General features: G+C 36.1%; 1 protein-coding gene across 10 annotated transcripts in view; it reads right to left on the reverse strand.

The window, feature by feature from the left end:
* Nucleotides 1–21583, reverse strand: part of dab2ip (DAB2 interacting protein) — a 199028-nt gene that overhangs the window by 113340 nt on the left and 64105 nt on the right. The window contains exon 1 of one of the 10 annotated variants that reach the window (XM_015384536.1): nucleotides 11427–12022. The exons of 8 other annotated variants lie outside the window; for them this stretch is intronic. In XM_015384536.1, coding sequence (XP_015240022.1) covers nucleotides 11427–11550 — 124 coding nt within the window. In that variant the 5' untranslated portion in view covers nucleotides 11551–12022. Of the gene's footprint in view, nucleotides 1–11426; nucleotides 12023–21583 lie in introns of those variants that run through there. One more of the 10 variants, XM_015384537.1, reaches the window with a different exon arrangement.

Raw genomic sequence — 21583 nt, forward strand, 5'->3', positions numbered from 1 at the left:
GTTTGCATTAATGAAAAGTGCAGGATAAGAAATCACAGGCTGCCAAACAGTGTTTACCCCATTCTCACTACCCGGGTATCTATTCATCTACAATCTGTCATTGGAGTCCTTTGCTAAACCTTAATGTTTCTGTTTTTTTACCTTAGCTATAGCTGTCTGGTAGCAGTGATACAATCCATTCTGCCTACCTGAAAAGTATGCCTGAAAAGTAAGATTAACCCTTTACTTCGATACTCTAAAATAAAATCCACTGCAATTACTACCCAAGTCTGGAACAGCTGCAAACCTGGCATCTCAATCTGAAATGTGGGCAGAGGTTGCACTGATCAAATAAAGCTGCTTTAAAACCAACAGTAGGTCCAAAGCCAGGGTGGAATAACAGGTTAACAGGACGAATATTAGTCACCTCCTAAGCTAGCCTTTATAAAGGAGTGCCAAGAGGTAAAACATTGTTTATAAAAGTCATGAAAAAGTCCCAGCTGCAGTTCTTCTATAAACTTTGTAGTGAAAATATCTCTGTTTGTGAAAAATCCTGTTTTGGACCAATAATATATAAGCTTTTGGCCAAAAAATTATGTGTTATAGAAAAAATAACTCTTTATAAAACTCTGAACACACCCTTCCTCTGATGGAACATGCTGGTGGCAGAATCCAAGTTCGTCCATGTTAATATGAAGGTAAACTGAGCTAAATAGGGGGAATCACTGCAAAGAAACCTGCTTGAACCTGCAGAAGAGGTTGGATTGGGGTTTTATATTCCCCTTCCAGCAGGGGAATAACTCTGGACACCCAGCAAGAGACACAATGGAGGAGATTAGACAGAAAACAGAATGATGTGTTAAAATTGACCTGTCAAAATAAGAATGCCACTCAAATTAAGACTCAAAAACTGCATTTGACAGGCATTCTCCATCTACTTGACTTTTTATGAAGAGTGGGCAAATTAAGCTATTAAAAAGTTACCAAAAAATCTCTAAAATGTAACTTTAGATTAAGATGGTACAAAAAAGTATTGACTAAACACAAACACACTAAGCCGTTATTATTTCTGCTTAGTAAACAAATAAAAACACATTATTTTCATTTCAGCTCCCAATTATGAACTATTTAGATTTTTGTCTTTCACATTAAATCCCAATAAAATGCATTACATAGAAATGGGTCGCTGTAATAGAACAAAATGTGACAAAGTTCAAAGGGAATAAAATATAATATGAATGCTTTTACAAGTAAAATATAGCCCAGTTTTAAACCTTCAAGCTTTACTGTCTGCTCTGAAACACCAAATGCTGAGCTGAGAGTGTGTTCATCTTTCTTTATGCTTGGAGACTAAAACGTGTTAGCACTAAAACATAAGAGAGAGGCTGGACTTTTGACCTCTGGGACACATTATTTACACAGCACAGAGGTGATGGGGTGATAAATAGGTTCTCCTCCGTCTCCTTGGAGCACCTCTATGGACATGGGGGAGCTAGAGAGTATAAGAGCTAACAAAAACCATCAGTGCATACATAGTCAACATTCACTTCACTTAACTTTCTGCAAATATATAGCCTACCCTCCTTAAAACACACACACAAAAAAAAAGGAAAGGGAATTCAACCTAAAAAGCCACCAAAACATAACCTAAAAGAAAATAAATGGGAGTTTAATAGCTGACACTTATATATTCTGTTCAAGTTATATCTAGTAAGAATGAGTCTGCTTCGTGTTTGGTTTGGCGCAGACATGCCATTGTCTGTAGTTTGTTAGGGGAAGTCAGAGGGAGAAGAAGTGGGGCACAGAAGAAGGAAGTTTCTGTTTGTGTTGAGGGCGACACGGCAGCTACATTCCTTCTGCTTCTGCTGCCGAGATCCTTCTGACTTCAATAACATCACCAGCTTGCAAGGATTTAAAGGAAACAGACCAAGCACTCTTGGAGTCAATGATAACATTTCCTAAAAACATCTAAGCTTCAGAATGTTTATAAGAAAAGGGTTGGATCTAAAACAACAAACAAAATGTTTTTAAGCAAACTTTCTAAAAGACAATTAAAAAAAAAGACTTTATACTGTATATCCACAAATGGATATATTTATGCTAAACCTAAAAGACCTATGAGACGAAATTAGAAGAAAAATAACAGACAAAAAGAAGAACAACACGATAAGAAAAAGCTGATTAAAAAAAAACTAAGAGTAACTCAGAATGAGGCGAGAAAGATGCATGAGTGACATGAATACACGTCCAGAATTTTAAAGCTCCTGATAGAAATTCTAATTATTTTCCGTCTTTTCACATATTGCTTTCTCTGCAGTCAGTGTCTGCCTGTCTGCTCCTAAAGTAGGGATAGAGATCCTGAATAAACTCCTGCAGCCACATCTCATTAAAAAGCGTTGTACTGAAATCGACCAATTTGGCCAGAGATGAAAAATCTGCAAAAATCATCTTCATTGACTATAAAAGGCACTTAGAGGGAACATTCAAAAACCCCAACAACATGAGTTTACTTCTATTAGATGCATCAGAAACATCATTTTGGTTAAAAAAAAAAAAAAAAAAAATGCACCTACTGATTGATCATGGAGACATGTCGAGACTGCCCTAATAAAACTAGTAGTATATGTTAATTAGGCTATGGATTCTTTCAAAAAAAAAAAAAAAAAAACATCCATCCACAGCTCTTGCTTTGATTTGCTCTGCAAAATGTAATATAAACAGATAAAAGCTAGAAAGATAAGCATTGATGCGTAACTGAGTGTAAGCTTGTAATATATTTATTTTCAATTTGATTAATAAGTACTTCCTCTATCAAAGAACGTGTTGCACTTTTATTTCTTCATGCCTCAGATTCAAAAGAAACAAAAATAACTCGACTCAGTAAAATACGCAGTCAGTAGGTCTGATCTAATAGAAAATCAGAACTCAGTATCGGCCTGAAAAAGCTAGAAAGGAACATCTCTACATAGTGTTTTCATGATATTCTCACTATACTTTCCCCAATGTTCCACACTATCTCTTAGCATAATGCCTCTTATGCTTCTCATTTTTTGGCATGTATTGCTCCTTTTTTTTCCACCTGAAGAACTGCTGCTACATGCATGCAACCTTCCTGTTACCCCAGCTGGGCACTAGATGACTGAAACTGTGGAGGAAATCCTCCCAACAGCAAAGCATTTACAGTACTCCAGCATAAAAGAACTGAAACAAAACTTTGTGCCTTATTGGTTAAAAAAGCCCTTTAAAAACGTTAAGAAGACTCAAGCAGACTATTATTTTTACTGCATCTGACTTCCACCAACGCATTGCTTTTCTGGAAATCCATAGCCCATTATAAAACTGCACCATGAGTCAGAGTGCTCTTCCATGTATTTTGGTTATTCTCAGAATATATAAACACATCAAATGAAACTAGTTAAAAACACAGTAGTATAAGATTAAAATTGATCAGCATTAAACATTTAATTAAATAAGAAAAACTCTAATCTAAACAGTGTGGATACTTGAGCTTAACCTGGCAGCAGCCAGATTAATATGTGTTGAACTGAGTTCTACGTTATCAATCTGGGATGACTGCTTTTCAGTCTGTCCGTGAAAAAAAGGAGGGGCGTTTAGGACAATACTTTGAGCTGATTGGGTGACATGCCATCTAGTATCCGCCTTCCAGAGTACGCTTTCAGTCAATCGTAGCATTGAAATAGGATTTGTCTGCAGCTTCTTGAGTGTTTTCAAAACTACAGTAGTGGAGAAAGCTGATGCATAAAACTTTTTCCAAATCCTGTCAAAATTAAAGCAAAGACATCTTTCCCACCTACAAGTGCAAAAAGTGCTTCTCTTTGCTCCTTTTTTAAATGAGAAAAATTGTAATTTTAGCTAAAACCAAATCAATTGCAGTATCAACAGGTGTATCCTCCAGCGTAGCCATGTTTGTAAAGCACCGCCCCAAAAAACACTGCTGGCATGCCATTGGTCCAACCCGATGATTTATCAGAGACCGATGTATTAGCCAGAGTCTTTTAAGATGGATTTGTTGTGAGACTGAAAACTCAGATCTCGAGACAATCGAGACAAACCTTGAAGCGTAAGGTTAACTTGAACTGAACCAATAAACAAAAGAGCTTTAGATGTGTTATCCTCTGTTAAACTTTATATACATATACATATATATATATATATATATATGTGTATATATATATGTCTCAATCTCTGAGGCTAGATAGGTGGACCTATATAAATAAACTGAGGGGAATCTAAACTTTAAGGACAACGCTGTAGATTGTTAACTGTGAATTGTGGGATGGGGTTTTATAACCTCCATTCCCTAATCTGTTAGATTCTACTGGCTTGGGATGGTCAGCCAATGTCAAAAATACAATGAGTGTGATTTTGAAGGAGAAATACATAGTCTGAGAAAGCATCCTTTTTATACATATTGTATGATTTTAATAGCAAACTATCGGTAGTAGTGTTGTAATGTCAGCAGTCTGCTATATGTTGAAATGCACTTCAACATAGGGATAAAGGAATAATGAGCTATAGCGGCATTCCTGCAGTTCTACAGCTATTTCTCCAAAATTGTTCTTGGGCTCTGGAATGTAATCCATGTAGGATTTCTATGGATTAGGGAGATTATCCTGCACCTGTCCTTCTGTTATTGGACTCTTTTGGGTGCTCAGACAGACTGTGTCATCTGGCCCTTCTGGATGATTCATGCCAAAGGGAAAGAGTGCAGGCAAGGGTGCAGATTTCAGAAATGAGAGTGAGATCAGAGAGTAATCCCTGCTTCACTGAGATGATGACTAAATTCTGGTGGTCTCACTTCAGCCCCTTCACAGCTGAACTAACCAATACTTGTCCTTTTCATTAAAAATGTGACCTATTCTTCTATTTGTTTTAATATACTTATGCACAGCTGGAAATCAAATAAAAAATATCCTTAGCCTTCAAACAAGCCCATTTGCTTGTTAATTTTTGAGGTCTTCGTTTTACCTAATTGTGCTTAATATTAGATAGGATGTTTTATAACAAATCTACAAAACAAAGTTTTTCAACCAGTGTTGCTGTTAAGATCTGAACACAGAAGCACTTAGAATGAGTCTCTCATTTTGTCTCCATTTTTATTTATGTTTAAAACAGATTAGGGCTAAAGGGACTCCAACCAAGACTGCTGATCTGTTTCCTTCCTTTATGTGCATGGGTGTGAATGTTGTATGAGTCACAGTGATTATCTGTGATGTTCTCACCGTGCTCTCCATCTATCAGCTTGAATTGTGTCCATTTTTCCCATCAGCCAAAAAATAAACACCCTCACACAATTCCAGACACACTTGACAGAAAGTCTAAACACACCGCCAGACAGAACAAAGCATGGCGCAGTAACATTGATCATAAGTGGTTCTTGGTAATGACCCATTGAGGATATAATTATGCATAATAACTCTCCACAGTGATGCATTATTGAACTGTTACTGAGAGATCAGATCTTTTATTTTTAAGCTGCTGGCGAAAACATTTTGTTGTGATATTTATATTGGGTCATGGGAGTTTTGACTTTGTGTGATTATAGCTTGTGCTCCAGCTTGAACTTTAAACAGCCATGGATTGTAACTGTTTCACATTGCCATACCTCATCGTCTTCACTATAGCTGCAATTTTCTTTTTTATTCCTGATGTCTTCCTTTGGAGAAGATCTTAAATTTAATAATAAAACCTAATTTAAATGTATTTTAAACTCTTGCTTCAGCAAACTGAGACATAATTGTCACTGATTGCATTGCACATTATGCTAAGGGACACAAGCACTTTTAAACATGTCTGTAAGTATTTAAGTAATGTAGGCTGCTCGCCTTGAATTCTTTGATTTTATTTAAGAAGTCAAAATAATATTTCAAGGCTTACTGTAACTAACAGTGTGCTTCATCATAACCTCTGCCTACGTCATTTAACAGTTTTGTTTTTTTTTACATTGTGTTTTTTATAAGTAGCACGTAGAGATGAGAAGTGGGCACAACATGAAACAAATGGTCTCAAAGTTAGGATCTGAAACTGAGAAGCCTATACCTCTGCATATGGTATGCTCTACATTATCTACACTTTGGATTAAATTAAGTAAATTACAATTAGTCAATGAGGAAATGAGAAAAGTGGGTGGGACTAGTGGCACAAAATGTGTTACACTTGTTCTTATTAGTTAAGGGGACTACAACTAATATTAACTGGGAGCGTTTTGGTACTTTCATAGGGCAGACAAAATAATTCTGTCAGTACTATAGTGTACCTATTCATGTAAAATCAAAACATACCTTGTTTTTAATACCTAAACGCATTGTTGTGACACAGAAGGATTTGAAGGTTTTCGAATTTCAAGGCCAGACAAGAACAGCCATTAGTAGCCATTAGTACCGTCAACAAAGCAACAGGAAGTAGAGGTTGCACTCTAGTACAGACTGTCTGTAGCCGATCCGTCTCGGAAGCACGATCCGTCCTGCGCATGCGCGGACAGATGTACATCCGGGTGTCCATAGATAATGTCATTATGGTACTGAAACTACTACTACTTTTTTCTGTCCTTAACTCACCAAAGAATACTAATACACAGCTTAATACACACATTTTATGCTTTTTACATTTTCTTAGTTAAACTGCCTCTCCCCTACATCATCATCAGAGATGCTCAGAGCATCTCTGATGATTAAACTATGTTTATCTGCATTTTAGTTGTTTCTTTCTTTAGATTACGCACTATATAGCATGAGATTAAAAGGAAAATATAAACTCAAAAAGACTAGATTTTATGTTTAAATCCAAAGCCGAAAAAATTAGCCACCGGAAGTAGCGTTGGATTCCATTTCCGGTGAAGATCGGGCAGAGACAATGATAAAACAGAAAGGATTTTAAGGCATTTATTTGCTTAGGAAATATATTACTAACTTTTAACACATTATATTTTAGTACGTTTACTATTTTTGGGGAGGGAAAACTAATTTAAGTCTCTTTAACAAAATAAAATCGAGGACAACCCAGATGTATATATCGCAGAACGGATCGTGCTTCTGGGACGAATCGGGTAGTGACACAGCTCAAAGATCGGTTATGGAGGAAAGCTTAATGAATGTGTTGCTATTTTGTTTCTACGTTAAAATGTCAGTTCGTAATGCCGTTGTTACTTTCGGACGTGATTAAGCACATAATCGGAATATACGGGAAGATGCTGACATTGGAAGCAGGTGATCAGTTGTGTAAGGTAAAGTTTACTATGTCAGAGCTAATTAAAAAAATGTTTTTCCATCTCCTGTTTTGCAAATCGACCCTTTTTCGCAAAAAGCCAAAACTCACCTCAAGAATGTGTTAACACTTTTTTCAAATATTGATGTTTGTATCTGGCTTTCTTGTTGGGCCTTAAAAATTTTTTGAAATCAATACTGAGCCATTAACTTTAAAAATAATACTAATAATATATTTAAGACCTAAATAAAGCTAATATTTACCGCCTAAAACATTATGCAGTTTTTTATTTAGGAAGGGTTTAAGACTTCCCTCTGGTGAATTTATGATTAACATGATCAGCATAAAACTTAACAGTCAATTTTATACCCAAGCAAGTAAAAAATTGAAAAGATATCAAATGGTATAGAGAAAATGTTGTCTGCACCCATTTAAAGCTAAACAACAAGAGATGTTCAAGCTATGTCAATACAGACATGACTGTATTATCTCAAATATGCCATCAAAACATAGGTGTTCTTTGGAGCCTAATTTCTAAAATGGATGGTTGTTAGATCAAACAAACTGCTTTTAACTACAGTTTGATACTGACATAAGTTTTATACAATTACCATATTGTGAAGATATTTTGACACCTGTCAAATTAAAGAAAAAATGGAACGAAAACTGAGAGTGTAGGAGAAAAAGAAGGTAATTTATTCTATAGCGTAACAGACAGTTCTGATTGGTGGAATCTCTAGGGGGTCATTTATCAGTCAGAATTTTACAAAGACTTCCCGAACTTATCAAATATCTACATTATACTGTTTTGACATTGTTCCAGTAAAAGCTCAAATCCAATGTTCTGTTTGCAACAACAATTGAGACCAAAAGATCAAAATGTGGGATCAGAAAACACAGCTGTACTTTTCCTCCTGTGTGTCTGCTATTCACTCTTTTTGAGATAAGTGGGTTTTTGCATGTCAGTGTCACCATCCATGGCAAAGAAGAGGAAACAGATCTGCAGTGATGTTCAGGGGTGAGGCAAAAGCACTCAAGCTCTTCCATTCACAGATAACAATGAACGTGTATGTACATGGAATGAAAACAATAACACATGACCTCATGTAACTGGATCTGTGAAACAGGCAGCATAGCTTTCAATGGAAACTGCAATAGCTTTCTGAAGACAGGAAAACATATCCAAGGATATGGTGTATTTCGATATTTCCCTGATCACTATTGCCTCTGTATTAACAATTTGCTTTAGGCAAATGGAAAATGTCGTTGCTGGAGAGAAAAGCTCTAATTTCTTTCCCACGCATAAATATTTCAACAACAACTTAGATAATACAGGAAAGTTAGAAGGGAATTTATGCTGTAATAGCTTTGTTTATCACATATATTTCTTTTGTTAATCTTATATTGTAGAACACCAAATAAAGCTAATACAAAGATAGCATATTCTCACTTTATACAACAATTAGGTATTAAATATATACAATACTGTAAAAACATTTGCCAATTTCTGGGCTTTCTCAGATAAAGTCCACTGACCTAATGTATCTTAGAGAATATGCCAACGGCATTTCAGAGGAACAGCTGCAGTACCACGTTTCCCATCACACCAAGCAAACCAAATGACAAAATTAATTTTCACTCAACTGGCTTTTACTCAGTTATATTTGCTTGTTAAAATTTAAATAATGATGTTCTTCATTTCATCAACACAAGCTGATACGTGCCATGAAACATCACCAGAGGCGACTGATATAGCAACACTGACTAGGGATCAACAATTAACTGCATATGCAATATAATTGCAATTTCTAAAAAAAAAAATAAAAAAAACAGGTGCCCTACTTTTGGTCTTGTTAGATTTAACAAGAATAGGGCAGTAAGAATTGCAGCTAGCATGCAGATCCATGCATCCAATCCAAAAGCGAACATTTTTTCAGGCAAAACTAAAGTCCCAACACAACAGATTCTACCATTCAAGATGAAAATATACCATATCCTTGTGGATAGCTGAGAGGAAAACAAAATCACAATCATAATTTTGGTTCAAATATATTGCTCTTTTTTCTTTTTTTTTTTTGGCAAAATCGCCCTAATAGTGACTGACAACTTAAAAGCAGTTCTCCAAGACTCCAATGCTTGCACCTGCACAAGTGTCTTAGCTAAAATTATTTTAGTTTTAGATTGAGCATTTAATCTATTTTAGATGTAAGAAACGTTAATTGCACAATTTTACACATATTTGCATATTTCTTCTCTGCTTCTGACATAATTTTAAAGAGAAAATGTAAGATTATGTAAGTGGCCTTACAAAACTGTTCATAACGACTTCTTTTTCTTGAAGTTTGGTGCAATAAACCTCAAAGCATTTTGTTAGATTATAAGTAATAGACCAGTACAAAGTGGAAGCATATAAATTAACTTTTTATAGTTTTGGTGAGATTACATGAAATTACAAGGAAGTCTGGAAAGACAATAATTTTTTTTTTTTTTCCAGTACCACCAATTCTTTCAAGAAGAAGGTCTTCTTCATCTGGATACAATCTGCTCTAATGTGTGTTACTGTTAACGCGCATCCACTGTGTTGAAATTTTCCTGAGGGGAGCCTGCAGTGTGCCTTGGTGAGTGTGTGTCCAAGCTCAAACGCACATGTGCACGTGCATGCTCTTTAGACAAGTGAATTATAGAGAGGGTAGACTTCAAAGCACCTCTTTGATCAGAGTGAAGACGCTCAAAACAGAAACGACCACATTCTGTTTTCCTTCTCATGGCCGGGCCTGACTTTGTGCGTCTCTGACTGCAGAAGTGCAGCCATAGTTTCACTTTGATGAAGTCAAGCCTTGATACAAAGACTTCTGATTTGTTTCGCATGTTTTTAAGCTCAGAATTGCTTTTTTAATATCCTTTTTAGGACAATGTTAAAATTATGCAGTACTTAGTCTTTTTTTTGTCTAAGAGGTTTTGATAACATAAGCAAGTGCTTATATAAGTAAATATAAATTAGCAAGTGTTCTATAAGACTCTAGATTATGATGTGTTAAGCTTGATACTCTGAGAAACACATTGAAGGAAGAAAGGAAGTAGGTCTTCAGCTGCTTTTTCATGGGGTAAATGTGAATGGGAATCGTTTATACACTAAAAATTATAAGACTTACTAAACTAATTTGGATTATTGTGCAGTGAACAGAGATTCTTGTAAATGAAGAGTTATGAAGAGTTTTTTCCATTTTGCATACCAACTTTTCCAAAAATATGGATTTATTCTTATTATTATCTTTTGTTTTTTTAATATTAAGTTTTATTATTAAACTTAGTATAAAAAAGAATAAAGATTGCTTTTTTAATCAGTTTATATGCTTGACCGACTCCTAGTCAAAAACTGTCTTTGGGTAAAATTTGATTAACTTATTATTCAGTTTGATCTGAAGGGGGAAATTAGTCTCATGTCTTCCTGATTTGTTTGAAAGTTAAAAACTTGAATCACATCCAGAGAAAAAACAAAAAAATAAATAGTCCTGTCTGCATAATCCCCTTGTCGGCAAGTTATAGCAGCTTACTTGGAAAAAAAAAAATCAATAGGTTCAAGATTCAGAGATACTGCTTCCACAAAAGTATTTTAACAAAGCCTTGGGGGTAGACATATCTCTGTAATCTAGTGGTTCAAACACAGCCTGGAGCACTGAAAGGAAGGAAAACATAGCATTGCACAAACAGATTGAAGCAAACTAAGAAGAGCAGTACTTTTACAGAGCAGAAACGGACTTTCCTGCTGAAATACTTCACAGAAAAGTGCCCAAACTGGATGGAACGCTGCTAACTGAGAGCTGTCAAGAAGTGACAGGGCAATGTGAGAACATCATCACTTTGTGAATAGTGACACCAAACTGCTATCGCTCACCAGAACTCACAGTCACACATCAACAAAGCAGGGTTACCATGGACTAAAAATAATGACACCAAAGCCATAAAAAAAAGTTTCTGTTTGAACAGAATGTACATTTCAGAAAAGGAGAAGTCTCAGTTTACCTACATGTACAGTGCTTTTAAATAGTATACAGTACATACTGTCTCCAAACACCATGACAAACAAACTTCCTAATGTGATTCAGGAACATAGACACTACCAGAAAACACAAACAGAAGCAGTGTTGTGTAGTTTTCCACAGCTGTAGGTGAGGCTGAAACATTTCCTCACTGGCTTTTTAAGCAGCTGTAGGAAATATTACCCCTGTTGGTAGAGGGTCTGGTGCGACTGCGGGACCGGCTTCGCTGACGCTGCAGTCGGGATTTGCCAAGGAATCTGTAGTAGTATGAGGGTCTCCCAGATCCCTTCCTGATGACTCCAGCCATGCTGTCACTCTTGAAGCAAACGAGTTAGATTGAAAGCAGCTCCACTTGAATGTATTTTATCAGATCAGATAAAAGCCAAGCCAAGTTCTCAATAAGAGTTTATCTTAAACTTCACTTCAAGATCCTCTTGCAGGTATTCCCCTCTACTTAAAGTCCTCATGGGTGGTGTCCTATGTTGATATCCAGTCCTCTGTTAAACTATTTCCTACTGCTAAAAGAGAGGATCCACTGAGACCCGGTTGCTGATCACTCCCCCTCAGCGTTTCCCACAGTGAGAGCCCACAGGCATGATGTCCGGGAATGCTGTGGGTGTGTATCCTGAATGGCAGGAAAGCTCCTCTTGCTCCCAGCACAAGAGTACTTGAAAAGAGTTCTATAGAAAATCCAAAAAGGCGAATCTATAAGTGTCATCAAGGTATACAGGATCCACTTTTTGCAAAGTTCTACACATCCAACAGTCACCTCTTGTGACTCTTGAGTGTGTGCAACTAGGAGGGAGGGAGAGAGCATGCTATGGGGCTGTGAACAACAGACTAAACTTTTGGGAAATTTACAAAACATGCAGAAGATAATCTGTTTATCTGGAATGGAGTTAATGTGAGCGCCTCCACAAGTAGGAATTGTCTTGTTTTTGCCCAACAGCTCAAATAAGCAATAACAGGCTCAGAGATTAAATGAATTATCTGCAGCAGTAATCAGATTCCTAAAAAGGGTCCCCAGAAGCCACTTAAAGTGGCTCCTGATCCGGTCTGAGTCCAAGTCCTGATTTTAGATTTGATCTACTTTAGTTTGCCTCCCTGGGCAAGAAAGGAATGGGAGTGACAGCCTTTGAGCAGCACATGTAAATAGGTTGTAAAGGGTGTCTGACAGCCAATCACACAAGGGTCTGAGGAAGAGGGTCAGGAAGGCAGAGCATAGTCCAACAAAGAAAAACAATGTGCATCAGCAGCTTAGAGGAGTCATTATGAGGCTCTTCTTCTGACATCAAACAATTCAGCTAAGACTGTTTCCACAAACATGCAACTTATAATCAATTTTAATGCAACATTTCCAGTTATTTCACTTCTGATTAATTCATTTCTTTTTATATTTGACAGAATTTCAAAAAAGAGCTCAGCTTAACAGGTGATGTTTTAGCAGACGATTTAAATCTCAGAGAAATTATAGTTCTGCTGACAGAATATTAAGATACTGGACATGAAACCATTCCATCAGGAAAGAAAAAATGAAGCAAACTAAAGTAGAAGTTTTAAAAATGGGGCATCAAACCAGTGTTTGTCAGGATTTTAATGGCTGTTGGTTGTAGGAAAAAGCTAACATGATCTTCTTTTTTTGTTTTTGCGTGCATAAATTTGATAAGTTAATTATGGGTATGTAACTATAACTGAGGTGGTGAAAAAAATTAAAATCACTTCAATGAAACATCTTCAAAGTCAAATAAAGACTTTCCCTTTTCATTCATAATCAATTAGAAGCAAGTGGAGTATTGGCCTAGTGGTTAGAGCAGCGTGCTTGTGCTTAGAGAAGGTTGCATGTACCTGGTTTGGTCCTGACATCCTGCACTATGGGTGCCTGAGCAAAACCCTAACCCTTGATTGCTCCTCAGGCGCCACACAGTGGCAGCCCACTGCTCCACAAGGGGGTTGGGTTAAGAGGCAGAAGTGAATTTCTCCATTGTGAGATCAATGATGTTCAATTATTAATTTGAAAAATTTTGCTACTGTTTTGAGGTACTATTGTTTTTGGCAGGTGTTCCCCAGGTTTCTCATCAAGTGTCTATAGTTGTATTTATATTTGTACATGTATATGGTGTATGAGTTTAAGCTGTAAAAACATAAAAAGCTGTTTGTAATAATAACCAACCAAAAACAAGCAGAAATTATAACCTCTCAATCATCATTTGCACACTTCATTACCTACATATATCTTTTGATTGTAACTAATCAAAAAGCTTCCTTTCCCATGCTCCTTAGGTTTCCTTCCTTCGCTGGCTGCTCAATTGTTCACTGTGATGGTTGTTCCTACTACGCGCAAAGGGAACCATAACACTGCTGTCTGTGTGGAGTTTCTGTCATTACCTCAGCCCATAAAACCTCCAGCGGGAGAACATAGCAGTGTTTCTGTGAGTCTCTAACAGTAGCTCGGCTCTTTGCCTCGGCTTCTGCCGAAAGCATTCAGAAGATCCATTAAAGTTATGCATCAGCAAAGCTTGCCCCCAGAGCCTCATGGAGAGAAGCAGAGGAAATAAGAAACGTTCTGTACTTCATTTTTCTGCTGCTTAGGTCACATGACACCCAGAAGTCATGTTGATATGTTGCTGTTGTTCTAAGAAGACATAAAAAAGCTAAATCAGTTAAATAAAAGCAACAAGGTTGATAAGTTATCTAAAAACTAAGATTGGAATATATATGTTCTGGCTATGAACACATGTAAACCTGATAAACAAGAAATAAGTAGTTACAGAATTTTGTTGTTGTTGTTGTTTTAACATTTGCTACATTTTTACGGAAATAATTGATCAGACTGATCAGATGACCAGAGTAAAATGCCTCATGCAAACATGCCAGTCGGAATATTCTAATAGGCGAAATCAAAATTATTTACAGTAAACTGTAACCAAACTGAGAGTGTTTTATTCCAAATGACAACTTGATCTGTAAGCATGTACAGTAAAGGCCTGGCAGGGCCAAGTTATTCTACATGAAGCAAAATGACCTGAATTTACATGTTTATTCTATGTTACTGTGCATCATTACTGCTTTGACTGGTTGCATGCTATGGCTCGATCCAAACACCTCAAATTGATAAGGACACTTCAGGCATCCAGTTAAACAAAAGAGAACAACATATTTTAGAGCAGCCAAGTCCAATCTTAAGACTAAATCTGACAGATGTGGCAGAAAGTTTCACCAAGCCAAAACATGGATCGCTTATAAGCCGCTACTAAAGACAAGACAAACAAGGAATTACAGCACTTCCACACCAAAGCTTTGAAACACTTTTAACTTTGTCAGAGTCTGGGTTCTGGAGTGGATCAACCTGGGATCCTAAAGTGGACCCTGGAGCATTTGGGAGATTACAACTGCTGGTCTCTGCACAGTTTATCCAGACTGTGAAGCAGTTTGTTTGGGATGTTAATGGATAGCAGTGCTTTTTAGAAAAATAAAAAAAGGAGGAGAAGTAATGTAGGACCCTTGTATAAAAAGATAGAATACTATGAAGAGTTGACTACATTTAAACACAAAAGTAACAACAGAAACCCCACAAGACAGTTTTTTCCAGGGGTTTTTCTTCTCATTTAGCCGGTTACTGGAGCAAAAATGCCTCTTAAATGATTCATGAGGACTGCCTAATATTGCTTGGCCTGACCTGAATATATTTGTATAAAAGCAAACTGTGCAAACTAAAGCTGTGATTATTCTCACATTAACCATTACCCCACTGCTCCCTACATCGGAAATTTAGTTTTAAGGATTTTCTAAGTTATACAACCAGGTAAATGCATATTTTTAAATATCCTCAATAAATGTGTTTGTTTTTCTTCTGAATTGCACAAAATATATTTCAGTAATGCTCTAACATTTTTGGGGAGGACTGATCATTCTGTCTGTATTTTTATGTTTCAGAAGCCTGGGATCTTTTACAGGGGCCCTTAGACGACTGTATTGAATGACTGCAGCTTTTCTTTTCCCATCTACTTTCCCAACTATTTACATAATTGTCTCTGTGGGAATAGCTGCCTACAATGGGTTCTTGTTTGACAGACCAAGAGTTTACAGACATGCAGAGCAGAGTGTCAGGGTCAGGAAGAGTTTACGTGCTGATAGTGTCACGCTGCTGGCTTAAAAACAAAGGTGCCAGGTAGCTGTTAAGCCCAGACAGTGTCAGAAGCTATTTCTAACTGAAAATACACAACTACAATCAATCAGGATAGCTCAATCATTATCAGGTCTAAATACAAATCTTTGATACACAGAGGTGTACTCAGTTAAATTTCCTTGAGTAACACAATTTTTTTTTTTTACTGCACAATACTTCGTACTTTTACAGTACTTGTAATATTTTGTGAAAAGTATCGCTACTCCTACTTGGGTAAAGAAACAGTAGATATTAACAGTGGAAGTTTATTACTCTGTCCCAACATATATACAGCTCTAACTGTAAAGACTGGTTTTATATTTTATGTGGAAAAAAATATTCTCTACAGTAATTCTTCTGCATGAATTTGTTGTTGTATATTTATGATTTTTTTTATGCATTTGAGTCTTAAAATGCATGTTGGTCAGCATCATTTCTAAACATTAACTGAGATGTTAGTATCCAAAAATTACGCAATGCTTGAGTAGCCTTTTTTACCGAATACTTTTTTACTTTTACTTGATTAACTTCTTGGATGACCACTTTTTATTTTTATTTGGATAAAAAAATTTTTGAAGTAGTGCTACTCTTACGTACCTTAGTACAATTTTAAGGTACTCTACCCACCTCTGTTGGTACCAATGTAAAGGTAAGGCAAAAAAAAAGTATGAAGGAAAAACGATTGTGGTAAACAAGGAATCACAATCACACCCGTTTATCTGATTTTTTTGGGGATTCGAAAAAGAAAATAAAAAAGTTTAGCCTCATTAGACTAGGGGTGAATATTGGCATGGGTGTTGCAATATGATAATATAACGATATTACAATACCACTATATATTGCAATATTTTTCCCAGCTATCCAAAATGAAATGAATAGATAAAAAGCAAGTGTTGTAAATGTTCATCAGAAGATATTGATTATTTAGTTATTTTGGTATCCATGTTGTTTGGGATTTGAGTCAGTCCACTTCTTCCATTGTGACTGCCTCGACTACAGAAATGGTGCTGCGCCACACAGCAAAAGAGCTCCACAGCGCTTTTTGCCAGAGTGGCAGTGCAGAGGTAGCCAATTTCCCCTCATTGCTTTAGGTAAATATGTTTTGTTTTTAAAAATCAATAACAGTAAGTGAAAGATCGATGTTATATCGGGCAGCCAAATATCAAGATATATAGCTAAAATGTTTTTTTCTCACACCCCTACATCTGATGGTTTTTTTTTTCTAAATAGGAAAAAAGTTATGAATTTACATTAAAGAAATGAGATAAAGTAAAAAAAAAACTTTTATCAACATCTTTTTTATAGCTGCAGCAAACATTGACTGAATCAGTTGAATAACATTCAATCAATATTGTTTTTTTTAGGTCATGTTCCAGGTGGAGTATTTATTTTGGTACAAATAATTACATTTACCAAAACTTTGCCAAATGTGGTTTGCGCCAGATACTGTAAATGGGAATCTATTACAGTGAAAAAAATATGGTTTCCCCCATATGACTATTTCTGCATATGACAGACCTTTTGATCATCACATTTACCCTGTATATCCTCAACTGTGTTCAGGGATGTTTACAAAGTAAACAAAGCCTAGAGTGGAGCTTGGAGGCTGGAAAAGTGACCACAACTTTTATGTGACACATCTGACAACACTGGAAAAAGATGTGTGATAGGTTGTTGAAAAGATACAACTCTTTAGTTTCCAAAGATTCCAGCTATCCAGGGTGGACCAGGAACAAACCTGAAGAATTGTTCAGGAAGAATCAGTCAGGGTTAAAATGTTTTTTAGTGGCTTTTTCTGCATTTAAGTGCCGTAAAACATTTTTAATAAACATTAGAGCACCCTCCAACCCAGGATTGAGGGCAAAAAGATACATAATTATTTCTGAGTCTCTTTTAGAGAAGGAGGAAAAAAAAGCATCACCCTTTAAGCCCCATAGTGGGGTGGTCAGGCTAAAGAGCAGTGGTGGCTGGCCGCTAGAGGGCGCTAGGGCCCCGCCCCACACCCAATGACACTGATTCAGACATTAAAATTTTTTTTTTTTTTAACTTAATTTTAATTTAAAATGTCAAACATTTTTGAAATATATCTATATTTATTTTTTGATGTGTAAGATAAATATCTAATCTTTAATCTTTAATGGCTAGTAAAGCGTCAATCAATTTTTCGTCAGATTGGTGACGTACATACTACTAAAAAGCTTTCATACATACTACTAAAAAGCTTTCATACACACTAGTGAAAAACTTTTATAAACACTACTGAAAAGTAGTGTATATGAAAGCTTTTTAGCTATAAACATTAAAAAAGCTGTGCCAACAAAAGAAATAGAGAAATACTGTGGGGAAGATCATAAGCAAAACGCAAGTATTAACAGTCTCCCTAAGTGAAATACTAATGTACAACCTCCTATGAGGATGTTATAGAAATAAATAAATGTCTGACTGTAACATTTGGTTCAGGTGCTTCAGAAATAGTTTAAATATGGACTCATGGTTCCCAGAAAGGGTTTTGATTGACAAAGAGATAGCTATGGAGTCCTAAAATTGATCCCTTACTCCAAAGACTAATTATTGTAGTTTTCAGTCTGGAGAGCACCGGGATGTTGGCCCGTTATGTTGACTTACTGTCATAAGAACACTTTTTGTTTACCTCAGGCAGGGTACAAAGACATGCCTGTCCTTATCAAAACAGACAATAAAAAAAGTTTTAAAAACAGAACATTAATGGCCATCTTGGACCTGATTTCAGTCTTACAGCATGTAAAGTAAAATAAAATATTACATTTGAGTTATTAAATAAAGGATTTTTTGGTACTAAATGAGGTTTTGAGTGAATCACAAATGAAAGGAAAATGCCTTACCTTTATTGCGGAACAGAAAGGAGAAGGTTGAAATCCACATGACAGCAAACAAAAAGGAAGAGAAAAAAGCACATATTAGACCAGCTGGTAGTGTCCCTATTACCTTCATTCATTATGTATGTTTGCCTCCAAGCTTTTAATGAAAGACTATTATACTTAAGGCTCATTGAATCTATGAAGCAAGCAAACCTACTCTAAAATGAAACACACTGCTTGCAGGTTTAGACAAAGCTCTGATGAAATGACATAGGATAGTTGCATTGTAACACGTCCTTAGTTTCACTGGCAAATATTGCCAACTCTGCGCGTACAATAGAAGCCAACTCAACTGGTTGAATCCAGCATACAATAACACTGACTTTAATGGTACCACATCCAGAACTTTTCTGAGCTGTTTATGCTCCTATGTGCACAGCTGATTATAAGTGGAGCTGACTTCTATTACTGAGCAAACAAAATCACAAAGAGAGTCCCATTGATTTCTAACACAACTCGCTCTATTGTCCTTTTTACAGGTTAGTTCTCACGCAGATTTACATCTGAAATAGAGACCACATTAAAGAGACATAGGCCAGGGTGCTTTTAAATGACACTGTGTCTGGGAAAGCAGAGTTAAAGACGTGTTTGTTTTTCTGAAAAAATGTTACTGGGTCCATTCATGGCTTGAGTTTAAATAAACAAGCTCACATGATGTAAATGCATGTACGTGTGTAAAACAGCAGGAAGGCCATGCTGTTCTTTGAAATGAAATTAACATTTGAATGCCTTTAAAAAAACACCTGCGATGGACATAACAAACTTAGAACAGCTTTTGCAAAGTTTCTGGTATTTATTCAAATTTCCATATTAGGTTTGAGCTCATTTGTTTATGGTAGAAATACTGATACCACAATTAGTAATTGGTATGGATATAAACCATATTTTTAATTATTAATATTTTGCTTTTGGTGTTGTTCAAGATCAAAATGATTGATTAGCAATGGATAATTTTCTTTTAAAATATAAATGATATGAAACAAGGGTTTATTCTCTAATCTATAGGCTTCAGATTAGGAAACACAGGACAGCATCCCATTAAAGTAAGACAGATGTGTGTTGGGCTTTCTAAGTCTGGAAAATCAATAGCAAAATAGCTCTTCCTATAAGCATGTTTGTGTGTATAATCAGTGCTGTAATTGCAATTCTTAGCCAGATGTCTTTTTTTCTTAGCTGTTCTTACAAAAAAGAAAGAAAAAACAAGTGAATACACCATTTAGTTAAAGCAGATGTAAAATAACAACAAAATCAATAGATTCTCACCTAAGCTGTCTAGATCTACTGTCCGGTCAATAATCAAAGATTTCAAACAAATGTGGAAAAGTGACTCAGTTTATTGTTTCAATGTGCACCTTAAGAAGAACAATGGAAACAACAACAAATCTCCTCAGTTTACTTTAAGGTGGCTATAGCTAAGACTGAGATCTTTGTTCACATTAAAAACTATTTAAAATGATCTATATATGGGAACAGGTCCTTAAGCAGGAAGCCAGAAAAAAAAAGAGTAAAAAGTTCTTTGTCCAGCAATCACAAAATTAAATTTGTAGATCTAGTTGGAATTTAGTTGAAAATAAGTGTGTTGATCAAGTTTACAGCCTGTGACTGAGAAAAAGTTTTTTGGTTTAGTAAAGAGGAGGTTGTATGAGGCTGTGGGCCTCTCTCTTGTAAGGCCTCGGAAACTTTGCTGGAGTGCGTCACATCATGACATTTTAAAAAGAAATAAGCTTTAAAGAACAATCTGATTTACTTTGCAAGGAAATCAAACATTTGCATTTTAGTCACTTTTAGTCAGCAAATTAAAAGCAGCATAGAATCCAATCAACTTAACTAAAACTCTTGAATAATGATAATGAAATAAGTGGGGGGAAACGTTCCACGCATAAGAAAAATCTGCTTTTTTCCACAGTCACCTCAGCACAAGAGGTGGATCGCATAGAGGACCTGTGAGGTAAGCTGAGGGGAAGACCACAATAAAGGAAGACCCATGACTCTGGATGATCTAGGAAAGAATGATCTAGGGTTCATCTCTCTGTTTGCCTCACCTTGGGAAATGCTGGTGGAGAAGAAAAAAATGGGATTCTGATTCTAGGGAGTTATGCAAACTATCAACACCACAGTGAAATGTGCTACTGTTATAAAAAAAAAAAAAAAAGAAAAAAAAAAAGCTATATTCTTTTTAAGGCTTTTATACAGCATTTGTGGGTGTGTATATTATCCCTAACTGTTATCTAACAAGGTTAGATATTAAATAGAAATCACATCTGTATCAACACTGACCCCTTGTGGCAGTTACTGTGTAGTACAACATGACGTTTTGTTTTGTGAATTCAGAACCACTAAATTTTTTTTCTAACAGAAACATCATAAAGTAAAACATTAAACATACAGATATATTTTGATATTTTTTCAATGACTTAATCTAACCATGAATATATCCTGTCAAAATATTTCCTCTTTATGTCTCAAAAACCATGCAAGTTTCAAGTTTTTTTGAAACTTTAACATCAAATTGAATCCAGCTGATGATCAGTTACAAGTTAGACATCTTTAAGTTTAAATCTGTTAAGCTAGCCGACAGATCCTCTCTTAAAAATAAAAATTTAAAATTACAAAGTAGAACTTTGACTCCAGACCTAAATTGGTGTAATCTTTCCATGCTGTGCTTCCTTTATTGTCTAATTCATGCCTCAGATCCCCCCCACCCCTCCAAACCAAAGGCCAAATTGCAGAATGTCCTGTCCCAAGCAGAGCTCATTATACAAGGCTGCAGACAAAACTAGAACAGAGAAGTCAGTGTGACAGTGTTGGCAGGAGACAGACACATCAAACGGAGGAGGAGGAATGGGAGTTTTTTCCGTGGTTAAAGGCATGCAGAGGACAAACAATAGGGAGTGAAGGAGATGAGAGAAATATCACTAATTACTTGAGACGAGCAAAGAGAGATATCTGACAGGCTTTTTATCCCAGTGTCGTGACAACTCAGATGTGCTAAAGAGCTGCACATAGTGCTTTCAAGTAAAGGTTTGATAAACAAATCAGAATACAGCCTAGCTTTTCTTGGACAGATGTTTTAAAATATTTAAAGGCCTTTCTCAATCCCTCACTTAAACCTAATCTAGTTATACGTACATTTATCCTTCCTCTGTTGCCTTAAATGGATCTGTCAGAAATAAAAACCTAAGAAAAACAAGTTCCATCCATCCATCCATCCATCCATCCATCCATCCATCCATCCATCCATCCATCCATCCATCCATCCATCCATCCATCCATCCATC

The sequence above is a fragment of the Cyprinodon variegatus genome, unplaced genomic scaffold (genome assembly GCF_000732505.1).
Source record: "Cyprinodon variegatus isolate N-32 unplaced genomic scaffold, C_variegatus-1.0 Scaffold315, whole genome shotgun sequence".
Taxonomy (NCBI): Eukaryota; Metazoa; Chordata; class Actinopteri; order Cyprinodontiformes; family Cyprinodontidae; genus Cyprinodon; species Cyprinodon variegatus.